Below are 19,758 nucleotides of genomic sequence, written 5' to 3'. Positions count from 1 at the left end.
CGCGTATAGTTATTTTGTTCAGTGGTTTATAATCTACACATTTCCGGAGGGAGCCATCTTTTTTCGGTACAGGTACTATTGCAAAGGCATAAGGTGATCGACTTGGTCTAATTATTCCTTCTTTTAACAAATCATCTACTATTGCTTTTATTTCATTTCTCTCTTTATGGCATAATCGTCTTGGTCTACAGTATATAGGAGTTTCATGCGTAAGGTTAATTTTCATAAGATATTCTAAAGGCTTAACTTTTTCTGAAGGAAATTCGAAATAAACTTCTGTTATTGTTTGTCGCAACTCTGATGACAACCTTGACGGAAGATGTGGATTAATGTCTAAGGAATTCAAATCGGAAGGCACAATAGCACATAAATTTGCAAATTCTAACTCCATCGGGCTGATATTTGACTTTTCTTCAGTGTGTTTCACTATTATTTTCTCTTTCTCCCTTGTAACACCCCCTTGATTAAGCGATTCAATTGTACTCCTTGTGTGACAGAAGTGAGTGGCCAATAAATCAAATGAACACAGAACATCAGTAAGTTTTGACTCTAACTTCGTACAAATGGCAGCTTTATTTAATTCTTTCAATCTTTTCGTATCATAAATGTATTTTATTTGACACATTGTAATATTTGCTTTTTTCATAAAATCACGGCCTACAAGCATCGGTATTGACATAAGATTATTCGGCAAGGTTAATAATTTCTGATTGATTGATTGATTTCGGAAGTTTATTTTGCAATTGATATTCCCATACGTCTTGAGTCTATCATTTCCTAGGCCATTGTACTGAGTCTCTTTCAATTGATTTGGTAATTCGAATGGAACTTCACTCCGTTTGATTAAACTGCGGGGGCTGCCCGAATCAAATAAACAAAAAATATTTTTATTTAATTTAAAGTTTTTACTGTGTTCACTGTGTTCACGGTTAGGCTTATCAAAAACAACACTTACCATTTGCATTTCACTAATTGGTTCCACTCTAGCATCATTCATTCCGTTGGCATTAAGGACGGCAGCAACAGTGGTACGGTGTGGGCATTCACGATACACATGTTCGGTGGATGAGCACTTAAAACAGGAGTTCGCTGGTCGTTTCGGCAGTGGACATTGGCTTTGATAATGCCCGAATTTGGAGCAATTGTAGCATCGGATTGTTTCCATGGTTGGAGCTGCGGTAGGGCGAACTGACGTGGCGTTGGCCGCATTTGATCGATGAGTTGTTGGCTGAAGTGCACTGGCCGCATTACGATTAATTATTGCTATTTGTTTTGATCCTAATGGTGGTTGGAAGCGTAGACGTTCATATCGTTCCGCAAATTCCTTCAGTTCATTAATAGAGCGTGCTGGAAACAAATGACCGATTCTTGATGAAGTGTCACCTGTTCCACTAATAATCATTTCGATCAATTCGTCTTCCGTAATTTTTGAATACATCGCTATCTCTTGCATATCCAAAATGTAACGATGGGTGGTTTCATCAGGGCGTAAGCGTCGATTTTTCAGCAGTTGATACACTTCATTCATTGTGCGCATGCGGCCAAATTCACTAATAAGTTTAGCTTTGAGCTCTTCATAATCGGATACCGTAATCGTGCGTGCAAAAACCTGGGCTGTTCCACTCAACATACGACGACATGCAATGAATTTCATACGCTCATCGAATTGCAGCATTGCAAAAGCATCATCCAAGTCACTAATCCACTTATTCACATCGTAATGGTCATCGGCTGTAAATTTAGACATCATTGATTCAATGACACTTACGTCAGTCCAACGGGTTTTTGCAGCAGGTGCTTGCTGTTGTAGCGTAAGTTGATTAATCTCTGCTTGAAGCATCAACAGTTCGCGTTTTTTACGCAATTGGATCAGCAATCGTTCGGTCTCATCTTCGTCCAAATTGTTTGAAATTGTAGCACTTGGAACAACAGTATTCATTTGCACGGTTGTTACAGCAGTGGACAATTGGGCACTTGTTGTAGCAGTAGCCGATGGACCACTTGAAACAACAACACTCATAGCGGGGGTAGTTACCAATGCACGTGTATCAGCAGTTGACAATTTAGCACTGACATAAGCGGCAGTTGTTGTTACATCTGTAAGCACATTTGAATTTTGAACACTCGTAGTGGCGATGAACGTAGGTACACTCGTAACAACAGGTTGAATTGATTGCACAATCGTAGCGGGAATTGAAGTTTGAGTATTTTTGTCGGCGGCGGCATCTGGATCTTCAAGGGCATTCGCGTTTTCCTCTTTTTCACTTGCTTTCGTTACCTCGGAAATGTATTCATCATATAGCGGTCGCAACTGGTTCATCGTGGCATCAGGATCGAATTGAATACCCGTTTGCAGTAGCACTTTCATGACTTGGGCACGTGATAACAAATTCGACATCGTGGCAGCAACAACAACAATCAGGAAAAAAAAACGTGGTAAATGCACTGTCTACAGAAAACGTGAAATGAAAAACGAAGAATTCTGGTTTCGGCAGTGTTTTTTTTGTTTAATTATGCGGCAGTCGATTTAAATTAACTCTATCCCACTTCTGAGATGTGATGGCCGGAATCAATTAATTTAAATTTTTATTTCGTACGTGCGCAGCACGTCTCGCTTCGTTGACAGTCAGTTTAAAGAGAACGATAAAACTCATTCGCCCAGCAAAGCACACAAGACATTCCCAATTCACAATTGACACTTCTTACAGCAGTCGTTCATTCTATTACATTCATCGCATTCTCTTACATTCTATTACATTCTATTGCACTCTTACAAATACTTAATATTTTATTGCCTCTTCAAACTGTTAATAATTTTATGCGCGAGTTTCGGTTTTCTGCTTCATTTGTTGACCCTAATTTCAACTAATATTGTGAACTTTTTAAGCTCAGTTTCCTACATTCTTTACTGAATAATTAAGCAATAATGGCCCTTACAAGCTTCCGGCGACCTGCACGCTTAATTACGTGGCATGTGCATACTTTTAGGCACACACTTTTTCGTTGGCCACCAAAGGAATTCTTCTTTTCCAAAGAAACATCTAAGAAAAAGGCTTAATTATATCTGTAAAAGGAAAGATTTTCATAGGGGTGACGGAGGTTAGCGGTAAGAGATTCTAAGATTTCGCGGTGCGGCAGTTTAATCAATGGCATCCAGCCCAGAAATAAGCAAATATTTACGCATAACTTAGTCATGCCAGCAATTTTTCTTATCCCTTTTTGTGGTTGCTGGTGTGAAAGCAGGTAGTGCATGCCATCGTTTATTATGTGTGATTTTTTTCTTTTGATCAGCACCTTAATTAGGCTTGAAATATTTTCTAAGTAAATAAAGTAGGCAGAAAGAATTCGATTGGTATTTAATTAAGACATGGTTTGGTTCAAATCAGTACCACCCTCTGCTTCGATAAAAAAGCGCCTGTCAAACATCTCCAATTCTTGTTTCGAATGCTTGGAATTTAAATATTTGATGATAAAGAGTGAAATCTAAATATTGATTTATTTATATTATACCAAACTTGAAGATATGGCCGTAGTTCCTTTATCAAATAAGTAACTGAGTCCACTTTTTGCAGGAAAGGGCTCTTCTGAAAAAAACGATATGTAAAAATTTCATAATAGTTTTAAACAAAATCATGGTAGTCTATCGTCGATGATATTCGTTTCATTTGAATTAAAAAATATAGAGAATATAAGTATAAACGCTCCCAGCTGACTGTTGGGCATTTTCCCGCTTTGAGTTCATTTCATCGCGCATGGATGAAGTAATTCCCGATTTGAGACCATGGTGGAATAATTGAGTTACTTGCTTCGTCAGGACGATTGTACAGTTTCAAACACCGCTCCGAAACGCGAACTTGAATTCTTTTTTTGACTATTTTTGTTTTATTGTAATCTCATACCTGTGTTTAGTTACAAAAATCACTTACTATATAACACAAATACTGTTTTATTCAACTTTCTATTTTATTAAAAAAAAAATTATATATTTTCTATTTAAAAGAAATTTTGTGATCACGTGTAGGCACAGAGACAATTGAGCAATTACAAAACTTTTTCGCTGATACTTGGATATGCATACATAAAACCTTAGTCTACTGCACAAAAAGCCGTTATCGAAAATAGTAAGAATAACGGGAGTTATAACAGCATAAGTACAAGGTCATTTCCCAAAAATGAAACGAATTTTTCTCCTCCGTACATGCTTAACCATCATTGAAATTCGAATGAAATAATTTTGATAACATAAAGCTATTTATCACGCAACAATGTATCTTCTTTCTTAGTTACGTAACCATCAACTTTTTCATTTCATATGTACCGTATTGCTGAGAGACAAGGAACTGTTGAGAAATTATTATCAGATATCCAGATATTGGTTAAATGATATTGATATAATCTCTCTTTATCTACAGGTTCATATTATCATAAATCAAAGACAACTATTGCAAAATTGTTTAAATTGGACTTCAAATTGCTCCCGTATACCTTACATAATATTATTAATGTCTGGAAGTGGAACGGAACCAGGTACACCTAATCTGGGTGCATGGTCACAGAAGTATAGCCGGTAACGAACTGGCTGACGAGCTCGCCCGCTACGCAGCCTCCACCAAGATGGTAGGACCCGAACCCTTTACTGGGTTTCCTTCCTTTTCCGCAAGGAAGAAGGAGTGGGCAGGGAACATGCACTGGCAACAGGCACACGGTATGAGGCGTGCCAAGTTGCTAGTTGGAGGGTACAATTTGAGCAGGTTCAAAGTAGTAATTAACCTCCCTCAGGTATACTGGCCACTAAAAGCTGAATAGACATTTGTATAACATGGGCCTAACCCCTTCGATAGGGAGCTTGAAACACCGGAACTTCTGCTGATCGACTGCACAGCAGTCTGCAGATGCAGGATTAAGGCCCTTGGATCCATGTTTCCGCATAGGGATCGCATCGCCTCACTAGCACCCGGTAGTTTATTGGACTTCATCAATGCGCTGGGGCTAAGTGAGTCTATGTGATTTAGGAGAGGACACAATAGAACTAAGGTCGCAGTGCATTCCTCATCTATCAATCTAATCTAATCTAATGTCCGGAACCCAGTAACTTTTCAAATTATCTGCATAACAAAAAGAGCAAATTTTAGTGCTTTGTTTAATATTATTGACATCACGTCGTTCATGTTGGTAGACCATTTACGTATGTAGATATATTCCTGTTATTTCTTCAAGGAGAATAGGCTCACAATTTTTTATTACTTATTCTAAATGTAGACAAATTTATCAAGTGGTTACTGAGATATTTGATTTCGACTACAATATGTGGGGTTATTAACTTTTGTCAAATGTTTATAACCATCTACATATAACTATTCCTTGTCTCTTTACAGTAAAATCTAATATGCGACTTTGTTATCAATTTCACTTATTTTCACTCATTACTTATATAGGGAAGCGGTAAAAATGCATTCACATGTCCATCCATGTAAATTTGGTTGATACAGTAGTAGCTTATTTGATATTTACACTAAACCTATTAGGAGTGTAGTTACGTCTTTCTTCTTTAAATTGTTATACCACATGTACCTCTCCTTACTAAAATCCATTTGATCAAACTGCAGTCTTGTGTCATATGTAATCTGTGGCTTACTTAGAGTAGTTTTTAATTTTTGACTTAACTTTATTTTATGGGCATTACAAAGGATCAGTTAGGCACCCATTGTAAAATGGCGTGGGAGTATATAAAAAGGGAGCGTCATATTCATTCTAAAGAGTTTCAAGAATAATTACAAAAATTAATAAACATAAAGTTGAGACCAAGCTATACAAATACCCACAAGTTTCCTTATGAGCGGTTGGAATATTTGTGCCTGACATGACGTATCGGGCACAAAGCAGTGTCTACCGACCTGTCTTTGCTTGATGTGCAGATCTATAAGACTCTCCGGCTTCTTCAACTAAACCGAAGAGAGACTTATTAGCCTAGGAATGTGGTCTGCATCAACCGTTTTTTTTACCAGCCTAAACTAGAAAAAAAAAAAAAAAAAAAAAAAAAAAAAAAAAAAGGTTTTGAAATAGACATGCAAGGAGTATTCAGAGAAGCTGAGGAACGGAAAAGTAAGGAATCCAGCATCATCGGGTACAACTTTAAAGAATCAGACAAGAATACTGGTGCGGAGAGACAGTTGGATGATAAAACAAAATTCATTCAACTGCTACCGGATGATTGTGGTATTGAGATGGATGATATCAAAATCAATAGAATTGGTAAAGCAGCAAAGGACAAGATTCGTCCAATGAAAATCGCACTTCCGTCTAAAGAATGTGCTAGAAAGATATTGACAACGAAACTTAAAGATGAGTCGGTCAAGCTCAAACAGGATCTGACATTAGCCCAGAGAGAAAAGATAAAGAAATTGCACAGTGAGTTGAAAGTGAGAGAAGAGAAAGGAGAAAAAAATCTGGTCATTAGGTACAAATTTGGGGAGCCGTTTATCGACAAAAATGTAAATTTTCGGCCAAGAATCCTAATATCGGAGGAGCATTAACAAATATCAACATTGTTTATCAGAATGTCAGGGGTTTACGCACTAAGCTGAGTCAGTTTTATACAATATCTGCGTCTAGTGATCCGGAGGTTGTGTGTGTTACTGAATCATGGTTGAACGATAGTATAAAAGACGGGGAGGTTATAAACAATACGTATCAGTTATTTAGGAAAGATCGTGAGGACTTTACGAAACGGCGTGGAGGAGGAGTGTTTATTGCAGTGAAGCGAATATTTCAGGCTGGTTTTAATCAATGTTGTTCACCAGGGCATTGAGCAGTTATTTGTTAAGATTAAACTTAAGAATGATGATTTGATTGTAGGATGTGTTTACATTCCACCGAATGGAGACTGCAATGTGTATGCTAAACACATACAGGACACGGTAAATATAGTGAAAGATATCCTGGTTTTAAATCCTGCTTCTTGGTGACTACAACCTTCGGACACTAAATGGATCAGGACTGGAGGTGAGGAAGAATTTATTGGAGAATCTGAGCAGGCGGGTTTGGTGATTGAGGAGTATTCTCTCCTGGGTTTGACTCAAATTAATAAGATCTGTAATTCTGTCGGTAGATTTCTGGATTTATGCTTTACTAATTGTGATTTTTTTGCTAATAGAATAGCTCCTATGGTTCCAGAGGACAAATACCATCCCACTATTGGCCGATACATGTGGTACAAAATCAACTGGAAGTTCGAAAATCATTGTATTTAGCATATGAGATCCAATGGAAGTATTGTCCCAATTCATTCCATTGACATACAGGTATACTATTAGGAAAGGATTCTCTCTGGTTTTAAATTAGGTATCTCACTGATTGACCAATATTTACGGCAAAAAACAGCCACACGCACCTTTGGTCCATATATTCGATATGAAGGGGCTTTACCAGTTAAGATCGGTTTTGGCAAACGACTTGAGATGGCATATCTCAAAGGAACTATTTGTGCAAAGCTTTATCTGAATATCTATATTCGTGGGACCTTGATTTGGGTACTAGAAAGGTGAAAGAATCATATAGAACTTAAAATTGTGCTGTATGCGTGGTAAGCGTGGTAGTACTACTGTAATCCAACTTGCCAAGGAACCCATGTACAAAGTTTCAGGGTATAAAATTGCTCAGATCAATTAGAGCTATTATGTTAATTTGAGATCTCTTTGTATCCAGAGGAACCTTGTAATGCGTATTCGGATTATCTTGTACAATATTCGGGGGAAGTTTCAATTAGAGATAACTTTTTAACCATTATTAAAGCTTCCAGTTGTTAAAATTTTACCAGGTTCACTTATCTTCTCCTTCAATTTTGCGTTTATATGCGCATTTTAATTTTAATTTAAGACAAATCCTTGAATTTGAATTTTATTTATGATTTTGACCTGAATTAACTTTGATAAAGGGCTGACACTGTTTGCAAAGTTTTCGCTGTTGAAGTTAGTTAATGCAACTACTATATTTTAGACTAATAGAAAAATTTACTTTACAAAATTGTGCGTAAAGCAGCGCATAGTGACGATAGTGACTGTTGACTAATGATTACGACCAAGTGACGCCACAAACTAAAAGTAAAATGCAATTTAAATCACAACCAACCACAAAAACGGAAATAAATACGGTAGTTAGTAGCTGAAAAAGCGGAAGTTTTTGAGGTCAAATCAACCACTTCAGAAGCGGTAAAAAGGATATGTACTCCTAGCTGTAGATTGTAGCAATGCCACCATCACTTAAGTGCATTGCATACATTTAGGGGCGTATGATTAAAAAGCAAAAACTTTGTGAAATTCATTTTACGCGTCAAGAATTAAAGGATCGAGTGAGGTTTGAGACTGCAGACGAAAACCCTGAAGGAAATTCGGGTGTGATATAGTGTTGAAATGTATTACGTTAAATTTAGATTTAGTGCTTCTTAATATAAAGGGTTGGAAAATATAAGATAATAGTGCCTTGGTGTCGTTGTTAATACCTCTACCTCCCTACTCATTCTTTCTTGCAGAACAGCGTCTTTATGTTATGAGGACCCACCGCGATAAAGGGTTTAGGTCCTACCATGTTAGTGGATGCTGCTGAGCGGGCGAGCTCATCAGCTAGTTCGTTCCCGGCTATATCACTCTGACCGATCACGTAGATAAGGTGCACTTGGTTACGTTCCGATAGACTGTTCAGAAGTTATCTACACTCCTGCACCAGAAGCGGTTTGATCTCGTATGCAGAAATCGATTTGAGTGCCGCTTGACTGTCGCTAAGTATGGTTATACGTTCGTTGCGATAGTTGCATTGGGAGTTTGTTTTTACGCATCGATTTATGGCAGAGAAAACTGGGATGGCGCGGAAAACTTCCCATAGGTAAAGATGGTTTTGTGCGTGGCCCTACGACTCCTTTTTTTTTTTGGTTAAAGTAGGGGGAAGCATCAAAAGCCGGAGTGCGGAACTTTAATCCGCTAAACCTAACCTACTCCCAACTCCAGACTCTCCCACGGAACCACCTGATTAAGTATTACTTCGTGGGAGTGATAAGACATTTAAGTCTCTTCTATGGCACGGACTGACGGACGCCTACTCTGGTCTATATGTCTCAGTTTCGTCATGATTGAGGCTGCCGCTTCGCTGACAGCTCTCCAGTTCTCAGTGGACTGACACATGAGTGTCGTCAAATTTTCCACCGTAAAACTACCACCGAGTGTAGTTTTAAGTTTTTCCCTTGCACTTATAAAGCGCGGACAATAAAAGAAAACATGCTCAGAGTCTTCACAGCACTCTGAACACGACGGACAATTCGGACTAATGTCGTGCTTGAATCTGTATAGATAGCTTCTAAAGCATCCATGTCCACTTAATATTTGGGTTAGGTGGAAATCCAGGTCCCCATGTCGTCTGTCGATCCAAGAATGGACATCCGGTATGAGTCTGTAGGTCCACCGTCCTTTGAGTGAGGTTTGCCACCGCTGCTGCCATATAGTTACGCTTTTCACTCTCTCTCTTCTTTTGGCTTCTGTAGTTGGCTCTGATAATTTATACACTCGCTCGTATTCGTCACCCTGGATGTCAATGGGCATCATACTGGCTATTACTTCAGCAGCATCGCTTGAAATTGTTCGGAAAGCACTGATAACTCTTAGTGCCGACAGCCTGTGCACTGTGTTTATTTGTCTGGCATATGCTTTAATGCCTAGCGCCTGGATCCATATTGGAGCCGCATATAATATAACCAATCTCATTACCTTTACGAGTAAAAAACGCCGACTGGAACGCACGCAGCCTTTATTTGCCATCATTCTTGATAAGGCATTCAGGATTTTGTTCGCTTTACCTGCAGTATATTCTAGGTGGTCCTTAAATTTGAGCCTTGAGTCTACTATTACTCCCAAATATTTTAGGTGTGGCTGTGAATGAATCTGGCACTCCCCTATGGTGAGAGATATACTTTCCTCCACTTTTCTTGTGCTTATGAGCAAGACTTCAGTCTTTTGCTCCGCCAGTTCTAAACTCATTGAGGAGAACCATTGGCGCAGACCGTTTATGCACTCGTTGCATTTACTCCGGAGGTCATCCAGGTGTTTAGCAACTGCTACCACAATAAGGTCGTCTGCGTATGCAACTAATTTAATATCTTTCGGTTGGTGTCTCCTTAGCACCCCATCGTACATATATTCCATAAAAGGGGGCCTAGTACCGAGCCCTGCGGTACTCCACTCGAGATAGAGTAGCTCTTGGTGCCTTCATCTGTATCGAATAACAGTCGCCTGTTTTCGAAACAACGTATGACAATTTTCATCAGATATTGAGGAGTGCTTATGTCATAAAGAGCTTTGATTATGTTTGACCACTTTGCTGAGTTGAAGGTATTCTTCACATCCAAGGTGATCAGCACGCAATATTTTTTTACTCCGCCTTTCCATCGCTTGCCACTTACTGCGCATTTCGCAGTGTCAACGACATCGTATAGTGCGTCAATGGTGGACCTCTTTTTCATAAAGCCGTATTGTCTTTCTGATATTCCACCGGCCTTCTGGATTGCTAATTCCAAGCGTTTTCTTACTATGTTTTCTTATACTTTGCCAATAGTGTCAAGCATGCACAGAGGTCGATATGATGAAGGTTCCTTCAGAGGCTTTTTGGTTGAGGAAGTAGAACCAATCGCTGGACTTTCCATGGGTCGGGAAATGTTCCTTCTTTTAAGCACGCATTGTACATTTTTACGAATAAGTTAGGTTTCAGAGTCATGGCTTCCTTTAGGGCTCTGTTTGGAATGCCATCTAATCCAGGCGCTTTGCTGCTTTTAATTTTTCCGGCTATGGCCAATATTTCTTCTTCACTAACTAGCAGTGGTGGCTCTATGACTTCGGTTCGAGGCTTAGCATAAGGAATACTGTCGTGTTTTGGAAACAAAGTTTCGACGACATTTCTCATGAAGGATGCACTTCTGGGTTGTTGTGCCTTGTTTTTGAATTTTGACATACATATTTTATATGCTGTTCCCCAGGGGTCTTCGTTTGCTTCCTCACAGAGTTTTTCAAAACACTTCTTTTTACTGCGACCAATGGCCGACTTCAGAAGCTTCTTTTGACTTTTAAATATATTCCTAAGACTGCTTTCATTTTCTTCACTCTGATTACGTTGTAGGCGGCGTCTAGCTGAGTTGCAGAGTTTTCTGAGCCCAGCTATTTCTTCATTCCACCAATACACTGGCCTTCGGTTGTTGTGGTGTGCTGTCCTACGCATGGTTGCGTCGCAAGCTGTAGACAATTTTTGTCGCACTGCGGATACCAAGTGCGTGGCGTCTTCGCCTTGTATAACGGGTGATTTTTTTGAGGTTAGGATTTTCATGCATTAGTATTTGACAGATCACGTGGGATTTCAGACATGGTGTCAAAGAGAAAGATGCTCAGTATGCTTTGACATTTCATCATGAATAGACTTACTAACGAGCAACGCTTGCAAATCATTGAATTTTATTACCAAAATCAGTGTTCGGTTCGAAATGTGTTTATCGACAAATTTTGTTCAGCGATGAGGCTCATTTCTGGTTGAATGGCTACGTAAATAAGCAAAATTGCCGCATTTGGGGTGAAGAGCAACCAGAAGCCGTTCAAGAACTGCCCATGCATCCCGAAAAATGCACTGTTTGGTGTGGTTTGTACGCTGGTGGAATCATTGGACCGTATTTTTTCAAAGATGCTGTTGGACGCAACGTTACGGTGAATGGCGATCGCTATCGTTCGATGCTAACAAACTTTTTGTTGCCAAAAATGGAAGAACTGAACTTGGTTGACATGTGGTTTCAACAAGATGGCGCTACATGCCACACAGCTCGCGATTCTATGGCCATTTTGAGGGAAAACTTCGGACAACAATTCATCTCAAGAAATGGACCCGTAAGTTGGCCACCAAGATCATGCGATTTAACGCCTTTAGACTATTTTTTGTGGGGCTACGTCAAGTCTAAAGTCTACAGAAATAAGCCAGCAACTATTCCAGCTTTGGAAGACAACATTTCCCAAGAAATTCGGGCTATTCCGGCCGAAATGCTCGAAAAAGTTGCCCAAAATTGGACTTTCCTAAGACGCAGCCGCGGTCAACATTTAAATGAAATTATCTTCAAAAAGTAAATGTCATGAACCAATCTAACGTTTCAAATAAAGAACCGATGAGATTTTGCAAATTTTATGCGTTTTTTTTTTTAAAAAGTTATCAAGCTCTTAAAAAATCACCCTATATTTTCTGAACTCCAGACCATCTCAAAAAGTTCGACATCAAAGTCTTTTTGTTTCCAAGTTCGTTTTTGGCATATGCTCTTGCTGCGGCGTTCCGTCCCACCGGCATATGAGACTTCGGCAATAATAGCCATGTGGTCACTATTTGTAAATATGTCCGACACCGCCCACTTAATGTGCCTACTAAGGGCGTCGTTGGCGAACATGAGATCGATTATGGAGCCTTTGTTTCCTTTTTGAAATGTATTTTGCGTTCCGCTATTCAGGATCGTAAGATTCGTTTGACCGAGGAATTCGAGTAGTAGACGCCCACGGTGGTTTGTGCGCCTACTACCCCAAACGGTCGACCACGCATTGAAGTCGCCTGCGATTACAATTGGTGCTTTGCCTCTGGTTTCTAGGACAAGTTCCAGGAGGAATTCTTCAAAATCTTTAATTGAGGCGCTGGGAGGAGCATAGCAGCTAACAAAGTATATGCCACGTATATTTGCCCATGTGAAACAGTTGTGATATCTGGAGCGAGATATAAATGGTTGCCCTTTACATGACCATATTGCAGCTTTTCCGGATATGTCTGTGGTCCAAGTGCTTTCCGAACGCTGGGAGTATTGTTCGCTTAATAAAGCGACATCAATGTTTTTTTCAACTACTGTCTGTTCAAGCAGATCTTGTGCTGCAGCGCAGTGATTTAGGTTTAATTGCAATATCTTCATTTTCCTAAAGATTTCGCCATCTCCAAATACTTGGGGCAAGTAGTACTCAAGGCTGAGTGTGCTCCTTTACACAGCATGCAGTTAGGGTCGTTAGTGCATGACTTCGCTACATGTCAACGGGCTCCACAATGTGTACACAGGGACGAACTGTCAACAGGGTTGCAGCATTTGTGCGCCATGTGCCCCAAATGGAAAAACCTAAAGCAACGGGGAATTGGGGAGTATTCCCGGAGGCGACAGATGGACCATCCGATTTTTATCTTGCCTACCTTAAGCGCAGCCTTGGCATCCTGGGCGCGCAGGCATAGTGTAGCTATTTGGGTACCGCTTCGGGTTTTTCGCATGTTCTTAACATTTACTTTCCCTAGGTTTTCTATCCCGCATTCTTTTTTCAGGGCCTCGCAAATCTCTTCCGGAGTTGTAATTTCATCTAAGTCCTTGCATATGATCGTGACATTGTGGGTTTTGGGCTGTATCACAGCCATTTCACCTACCACTTCCTCTAAGGCACTTTGGAACGTTTCGGCTCTTTTATCCGCTTGGTTTTTCAACTCTAATAGCAGGTCTCCTTTTAACGTTTTCCTTATATACGTGACACTTGAGCCCAATTCTTCTAACCCGGTATCGCATTTTATTTTCCGGAGAATATCCGCGTATGATGCACCATCCTTTTTTGTGAGTATGATGGCGTCTGGCCTCGATCTAATTTTCTTTTCAGCTGGTCTTCGTTTCTTGACAACGTCCACCCATGTTTCGGATGTAGTGGGTATAACCGTTGTATTGGTTTGAACTAACCTCAATGTCTCGCTGTAGGTGGGCTGCTCCGCTTTATTTACATTTTTCGGCTTTTTAGTGGGAGGTAAAAAGCCTGTTGTCTCCCGTAGCCTCTTCGGGGTATTTACATCCTTACCCATTGGGGAAACCTGGGACGCTTTCCCTACCATAATCCTTTTGGGTAGGTTTCCGCCTTTATCAGCCTTGGCATGTAGCGCTACAATGCTGCTAACTAAGTCGCGCATTGCCTGGTTTATATGCCTTTGGCCAGCCATCATATTCTCCAATTCTTTTATTTTACTACCCAACTGGATAAAATTTTGGGTAGTTTCGTTAACTAGCGTTTCCTCGGGGTGTTTTCCACCTCTAATTGTATTAGTGGCAACTTCGCATTTTTTGGTTGATCCAGCAGCGGTGGATAACTCATTTTTTCCATTAGGAGGCGTTCTCATTATTTTAGAGTTCCTTCTAAATGGATTCTCGGGTGTGCATCCGCTACTGTTCTCAGAGGCCATACCTCAATGAGAAAAATAGTTGGGAGCTCCTAACGAAAGGTGTGTTCAGTCACTGTCGCTACAACCTTGCTAATATTTTCGGTAGTTGGCAATGCCAAAACCAAAGGGGATACGAAAAGGAGAAAACGAAAAGGAGAACAGCTGACTAATCAAAACAAAACGGCAATGCAAAAATTAAGCACGCGCTTTGTTTGGATTGCTGCTACAGGGGAAAAACGATTTGTTTTGGGTAAAAAACCACAAAAATATATTCGGGTAAGTGCAAAAGGATTTTGATTAAAAAATACAAATTGTACTTATCTTATCCCGACTCCTGCATCCAGCGTTTTGCACTTGTACTATTCCTAAACAGTACCTCTACCCTTCTGCTGTCATTTGAAGCAGTGTATGTTTGGCTACCTGACTACAAATGCTGCCGTTGCGCATCGTACCCGATAGTGTTTTAGGCACTTTAACCATGATCAGGTCAACAATCTGCCTATACCGCAGAGTGGAATCCAGCGTGAAACCAACATATTTTACCATATTAATAATTTCTACCTCTCTGCAGGGACCTACGTATCGTAAATGAAACGAGAGTAGCGGTTGATATTCAGTTTATCCTCACTACAACATCCCTTAGCCAGTCCTAATCCTTTTTGTATGATATCGCAAAGAGTGTCCTAGAATTTGCCTCCAGTTATAATAACAATGTCATCCGCATATCCTTGACAGCGGAACTCATTGTAAGTTAGCGGAAGTAGTAAGTCGTCCCCGACAAGGCTCCATATCAGGGGAGATACCGCTGCACCCTGTCGGCATCCTCTTGTAGCGCCGAGACGAATCTTGGTATCACCTACTTTGGTTTCAACTATTCCAGTACGCATTACGGTTCTTATCTGTTTGCTATGCTCCCGTGAGACGTGTTGTCAAAAGCACCTTCAATGTCTAGTCAAGTCCCCTTCTTCCAGTAAACTCTTTATTTCCGAAGTTAACTGCTACAGAGCAGTATTGGTTGATCTGCCTGCTCTCTAAACATGCTGGTTAGCATGCAGGGGTGCAATTTCCTACGCTTTTGACCTTACTTCATAGTCCATGATCTTTTCCATACTTTTTAGTAAGAAGAAAATAGATTAATTGGTCTAAATGATTTTGTTGTGGACAGGGACTTTCCTTCCTTGGATATAATGATGGCCGTCATATAGTTCAGGGATATACACCAGTGCAAGGTTATTCCTCATCAGTCGAACAAGGTGTGGCAGTAGAACCTGTAATTACTGTTGTAAATATTCTGGAAAGATACCGTCCGCCCCCGGAGGCTTGCATTTTGCGAAGGAAGCCACATCCCACTTGATTGTGTCCATAGTAAACAGTTGCCTTGCGAATTTCCATTCTGAGCGAGTTGGATTGTGTTCGAATTCCCGAATTGTTTCCTGGAAATGCGTCCGCAGAAGTTCTGTTGCTATGTCTTCCGCTCAGGTCGTATATGTCCAGCCTAGTTGCTTCTGGTACAAAAGTGACGTTTTTACAGAGGTTCTTAAAGCTTTTCAGTTTTGCAGACTTAATCTCCGTATTATAAGAGGTTAGGTTGCATTTATATTCCTTCAAGATTTCTGTACATTTCGCCTTATTGAAGAGCCTATCTACTCTTTCCTAAGGTCTGAGACTTTCCTTGACCACCAAGGACAGCTGCGTCTATAGGTGATCGTTTTTAGGGAGCAATTCAGTGGTAAGCGTCTATGTATGATGGACTGGTTCAGTGCAGACAATCTGCTATCCAGTTCTGCAGCTGTAGCAATTTTATCAGGGAAATACGCTGCAGCCAGGGCGAAGTCAGCTTCTTCGCCGTCCTTGGCTTGCACAGTAACTAGGTTGGGATAAGGGTTAAGTCTGCTAATAACAGCAATTGACAGAGCGATAATAGCAGTGTTTTTGTTTTTTTTTTTCAAATAGCTCCTGGTAAATTTCGTCGGGATTACCTATATTATTCCTTACAAAGAAATCAAGCTTTATAAAATTCCTTCTTTTCTTACAAAACAACCTCCACTATACGTATACCTAGCCAAATCTGTTAAAATCTTGGTGGAAAAGTATCTTCTCAAGAAATTAAACATCTGTTTGGAAATAATAGACAAGGTTGAGTTTAAAAAAAAATCATTCAGCCGTCTTGCATGAGCGTTTCGGAAAGATAAAGGATATAAGAGAAAACACAATTCCTTAAAATTTTCGTTGCCCATTTGGCTAAATGAGTCTCAACGAGACAAACTTGCGCTTAACTTTTCTCAGACGCACAGCCGAGTTCGAGTATTGATTTGAATTTTGATCATAGTTGGAGTTGTAATTTCAATGTCAGCCGTAATTATGGTGCAGTCATTGTTTTATGAGGGTAGCGAAAAATAATCTGGTGGCCGTTTAGACACACATATTGTTTGAAAAGGAATTTCAGATGATGATGAGAGAACTGTTTGAGCACATCAAGGGTAGTGATGTTTGCAGGTAATTCCGTGATTCTGCCCAATTAGTATTGTTAAAATGAGAAAGATCATATGGTTATCCGTGGATAAAATTTGGTTTATTTTAGTAATAAAAATTGATATGGTTTCGTTACTTGAATTAGCAGTGATTCAGACATTATTCTCTTTATAAAGTCCATCCGGTTTCTTTAAGCTCTACAAATACTACATAAACTATAATACAGTTTGTTAATTGAATTTAATTGAAAGCTATTCATTTATTGCTTTATTAGAAAGGCAAGAGTTTTTGTGTTTATTTTCAATAAAGTTCAATAATGAATATTGATGTCAAAAGGGTTGAAATTCTGCCTTCAAAATGTACTTTGAAGTTTTCAAACCCCGCGCACCATACATCATATGGTTTCATATCTTAAAAACTTTTCGTACTACAACCAAAATTATTTTCCATTCAACATCCTTTTGTGCCAGATTTAAAATCTATGCCTAAGTCACCAGTAAATACCTACGACCTGTGCCGTTTCGTACGGCTGACTGACTTTATTTCTTTTTTAATGGACAATATTTTAGAAATTTCTGTGAGTAATCCATACATACAAAATAGTGGACCTGGTGATTTGTTGCCAAATATGGATGAAATCGGTCAAAGCCATATTTTAGTCCTTTTATACCTCCACGGTACTGCTGGTTTTGCAAGAGGATATTATGATTTCAGAGCAATCGGTTTACCTCCAACTAACAACTGTAAAAACACAACTTTTTATAATAAAGTTTCGTAGACACCTCGAAATATTTTACACTCCGCCGAACTTAGCCCTGCCCTACTTGCTCAACTTATATTTCTTGTTTGCTTTGCTGCCGCAAATTCAAAAGCAAACTTACACGCCTTCCATTGACACTTATTGTGTGCAGGTATGTGTGTGTACCATAAACAGATAAATATTATTATGTTGAGTGTGTTTATATGCCCACAAGTTTGAAAATAACCAAATGCAATGGCAAATATTTGCGTTGCGCTTTAAAAGTCAACCTGTCAGTAGGGTTTGCCATTACAGCACTTCGCACCTACACATGCCACACTGCAGTGCACACGGCACAAAAGACACACATGCAATTATGAAATATATGTGTGTACAAAACACCAACACCAACACACATAAAGGCACAAGCTCATTCAACAAGCGCAACCAAGCGCTTCCGTTGGCTGTCAAATTGAAAGTGGATTTGAGGCCAATGGATGTGGCCAATGATGTCCGCCCGGTGAGCAATGTCCGCCGACGACGACGACCGCTGCTGCAGTACCTGTTGACCTGATAACGCCAAGGTAAAAAATGCAATAAATCTTGGCCAAACTTGAGAAGCCGCGCAGAGTGGGTGAAAAGAACACAAAGCGGGTTAGGCGAGCGAGTTGCCGAGTGCCTCAAAAGCCACTTCAGTGTTGATTTTCATTCGAGCGGCAAGGCACACACACGTACATACATATATACATATATGGTACTCTTGCATGAGCGTACTGTTGCGTGCTCGTATAAACCTAAGGCAACTGAAGTGGCGCAAAATCGGAAGGTGGGCCTGAAAGTGCGCCACAGTGTAGCACACTTGAGAAAATGAATAATTCGCGTGGTAAAGGCAATGTGGAGATGACGGTCAGCAAGAAGAAATGAGCGTGTGTACGCATATATGTAGAGAGTCTAAGAACCAGAATAGAGATGAGAGGAAAAGCGAAAGACGTAACTACTTTGAAAGCTGCAGCAATTTGCGGTTTTTACTAATAGAAGAAAGACGAGTTTTTTCAAGCTAAGCGTACTGAATTTGTGCAAAACGAAGTTTCTTGCTTTCGATTCGTCCCCTCCACCCAATTTCAGTGATTGCTCCAGCTAACCATTGGCGAAATATACCAGCAGACTAAAGTTCGCATCGTTTCGAAAAGAGATTTTCGTCTAGGATTGAGTACATATTACTATCAAATCTTCAAGATACGCGTATATCTGGCGCTTTAGGGATATTAAAGCAGCATGTGTCTCACATGTTCATAAAAATTTGGGTAAGCTTTCGCTAACCGCGGATGCAATGGGAAGTCACAATTAATGAAATTTACTGCATTAATTTGGTTGAGAATATCTGTGGTATCTCCTATATACTCCAAATATAATACTCAGTGTTCGGTCAGTATATAATTAATAAATACTTAAAATATGTACATATACTATTTTTCTAAATTTCGCGTATTTTTAGATTATACGTTTTCGAAAAAGTATTTTGTAAAATTTTCAGAAATGGTTTAAATAAAATAATTTAAGCTCGTTTTTTACATTTTACAATTGTAATAATTTTTTTGTTTAAATTAAGAAAAATAAAGTATTATGGTTTTACATTGAATATTGGATCACTGCAGAGAATATGCATTAAGCATTCTTTACAAAATCGAGTTTTTTTATCGTACAAATTGAAGGCTTAAACTGTCTAGAATATGTTGGTAAAATGTATTTTTTTCGAACCGTGAATTAGTTCCGTCGTTTCCTCGAAACAAAATTTTTCGAATCCGCGGACATTCTCGTTTTTGAACCATTCAACCAATTATCTTCGCGTTTTGGCCGCCTAAAAGAAAACAAAATTCTACGGCTCTGTAACCTACAAAATCGCAGTAGTTTGATTATGAACGATTTTTTACAACAGCTCAAAGTGGAAAAATTATGCTAAAAACGATACTTTATTTTCAAGTGGCCGCCATTTTGTTTCTATAACGAATTTTTTCATGTTTTTTAGGTTGGCGCGCCTCTACAGAATGTTATCATTAAGATTCGTTTGATTTTCTGCTTGTAGACAACGAATTGCGACCTGTATCGTGCCCGCAGATGAGGTCGGTTTTCAAAACACCTTTTGCTGGAGCCACCATTTTGGGCTCCGTTTTTGACGCCCAACACTCAAAAATTCTGATTTTATAGATGAGACCTGAATAAATATATTACACATTAGCGCACATGTCTAAGTAAGTTTACTTCTTCAAAAAAAATATCAAATATTAGGTACTTTTTGCACAATTATATAAGAGGATCCCCTT

General features: G+C 39.5%; 1 protein-coding gene across 1 annotated transcript; it reads right to left on the bottom strand.

Annotated features, from left to right (window-relative positions):
• Positions 1-533: 533 nt before the first annotated feature.
• On the bottom strand, positions 534-2,747 carry LOC125778846 (uncharacterized). The gene is made up of 2 exons (XM_049458321.1): positions 956-2,747; positions 534-857 (listed from the first exon to the last, which is right to left on the bottom strand). Exons 1-2 carry the CDS (start codon positions 2,396-2,398, stop codon positions 831-833), a joined length of 1,470 nt encoding a protein of 489 aa, XP_049314278.1. The 5' UTR covers positions 2,399-2,747; the 3' UTR covers positions 534-830.
• Positions 2,748-19,758: the final 17,011 nt, after the last annotated feature.

The sequence above is a fragment of the Bactrocera dorsalis genome, chromosome 5 (genome assembly GCF_023373825.1).
Source record: "Bactrocera dorsalis isolate Fly_Bdor chromosome 5, ASM2337382v1, whole genome shotgun sequence".
NCBI classification, from domain to species: domain Eukaryota; kingdom Metazoa; phylum Arthropoda; class Insecta; order Diptera; family Tephritidae; genus Bactrocera; species Bactrocera dorsalis.
This window is presented reverse-complemented; position numbering and strand designations above follow the sequence as displayed.

What these genes read in the sequence shown, in the direction of transcription:
- LOC125778846 (XM_049458321.1), bottom strand. Translation starts at nt 2,398, where the DNA reads ATGTCGAATTTGTTATCACGTGCCCAAGTCATGAAAGTGCTACTGCAA. An exon ending in CAATTAGTGAAATGCAAATG is followed by an intron (nt 858 to 955) that starts GTAAGTGTTGTT and finishes TGATTCGGGCAG; the next exon opens with CCCCCGCAGTTTAATCAAAC.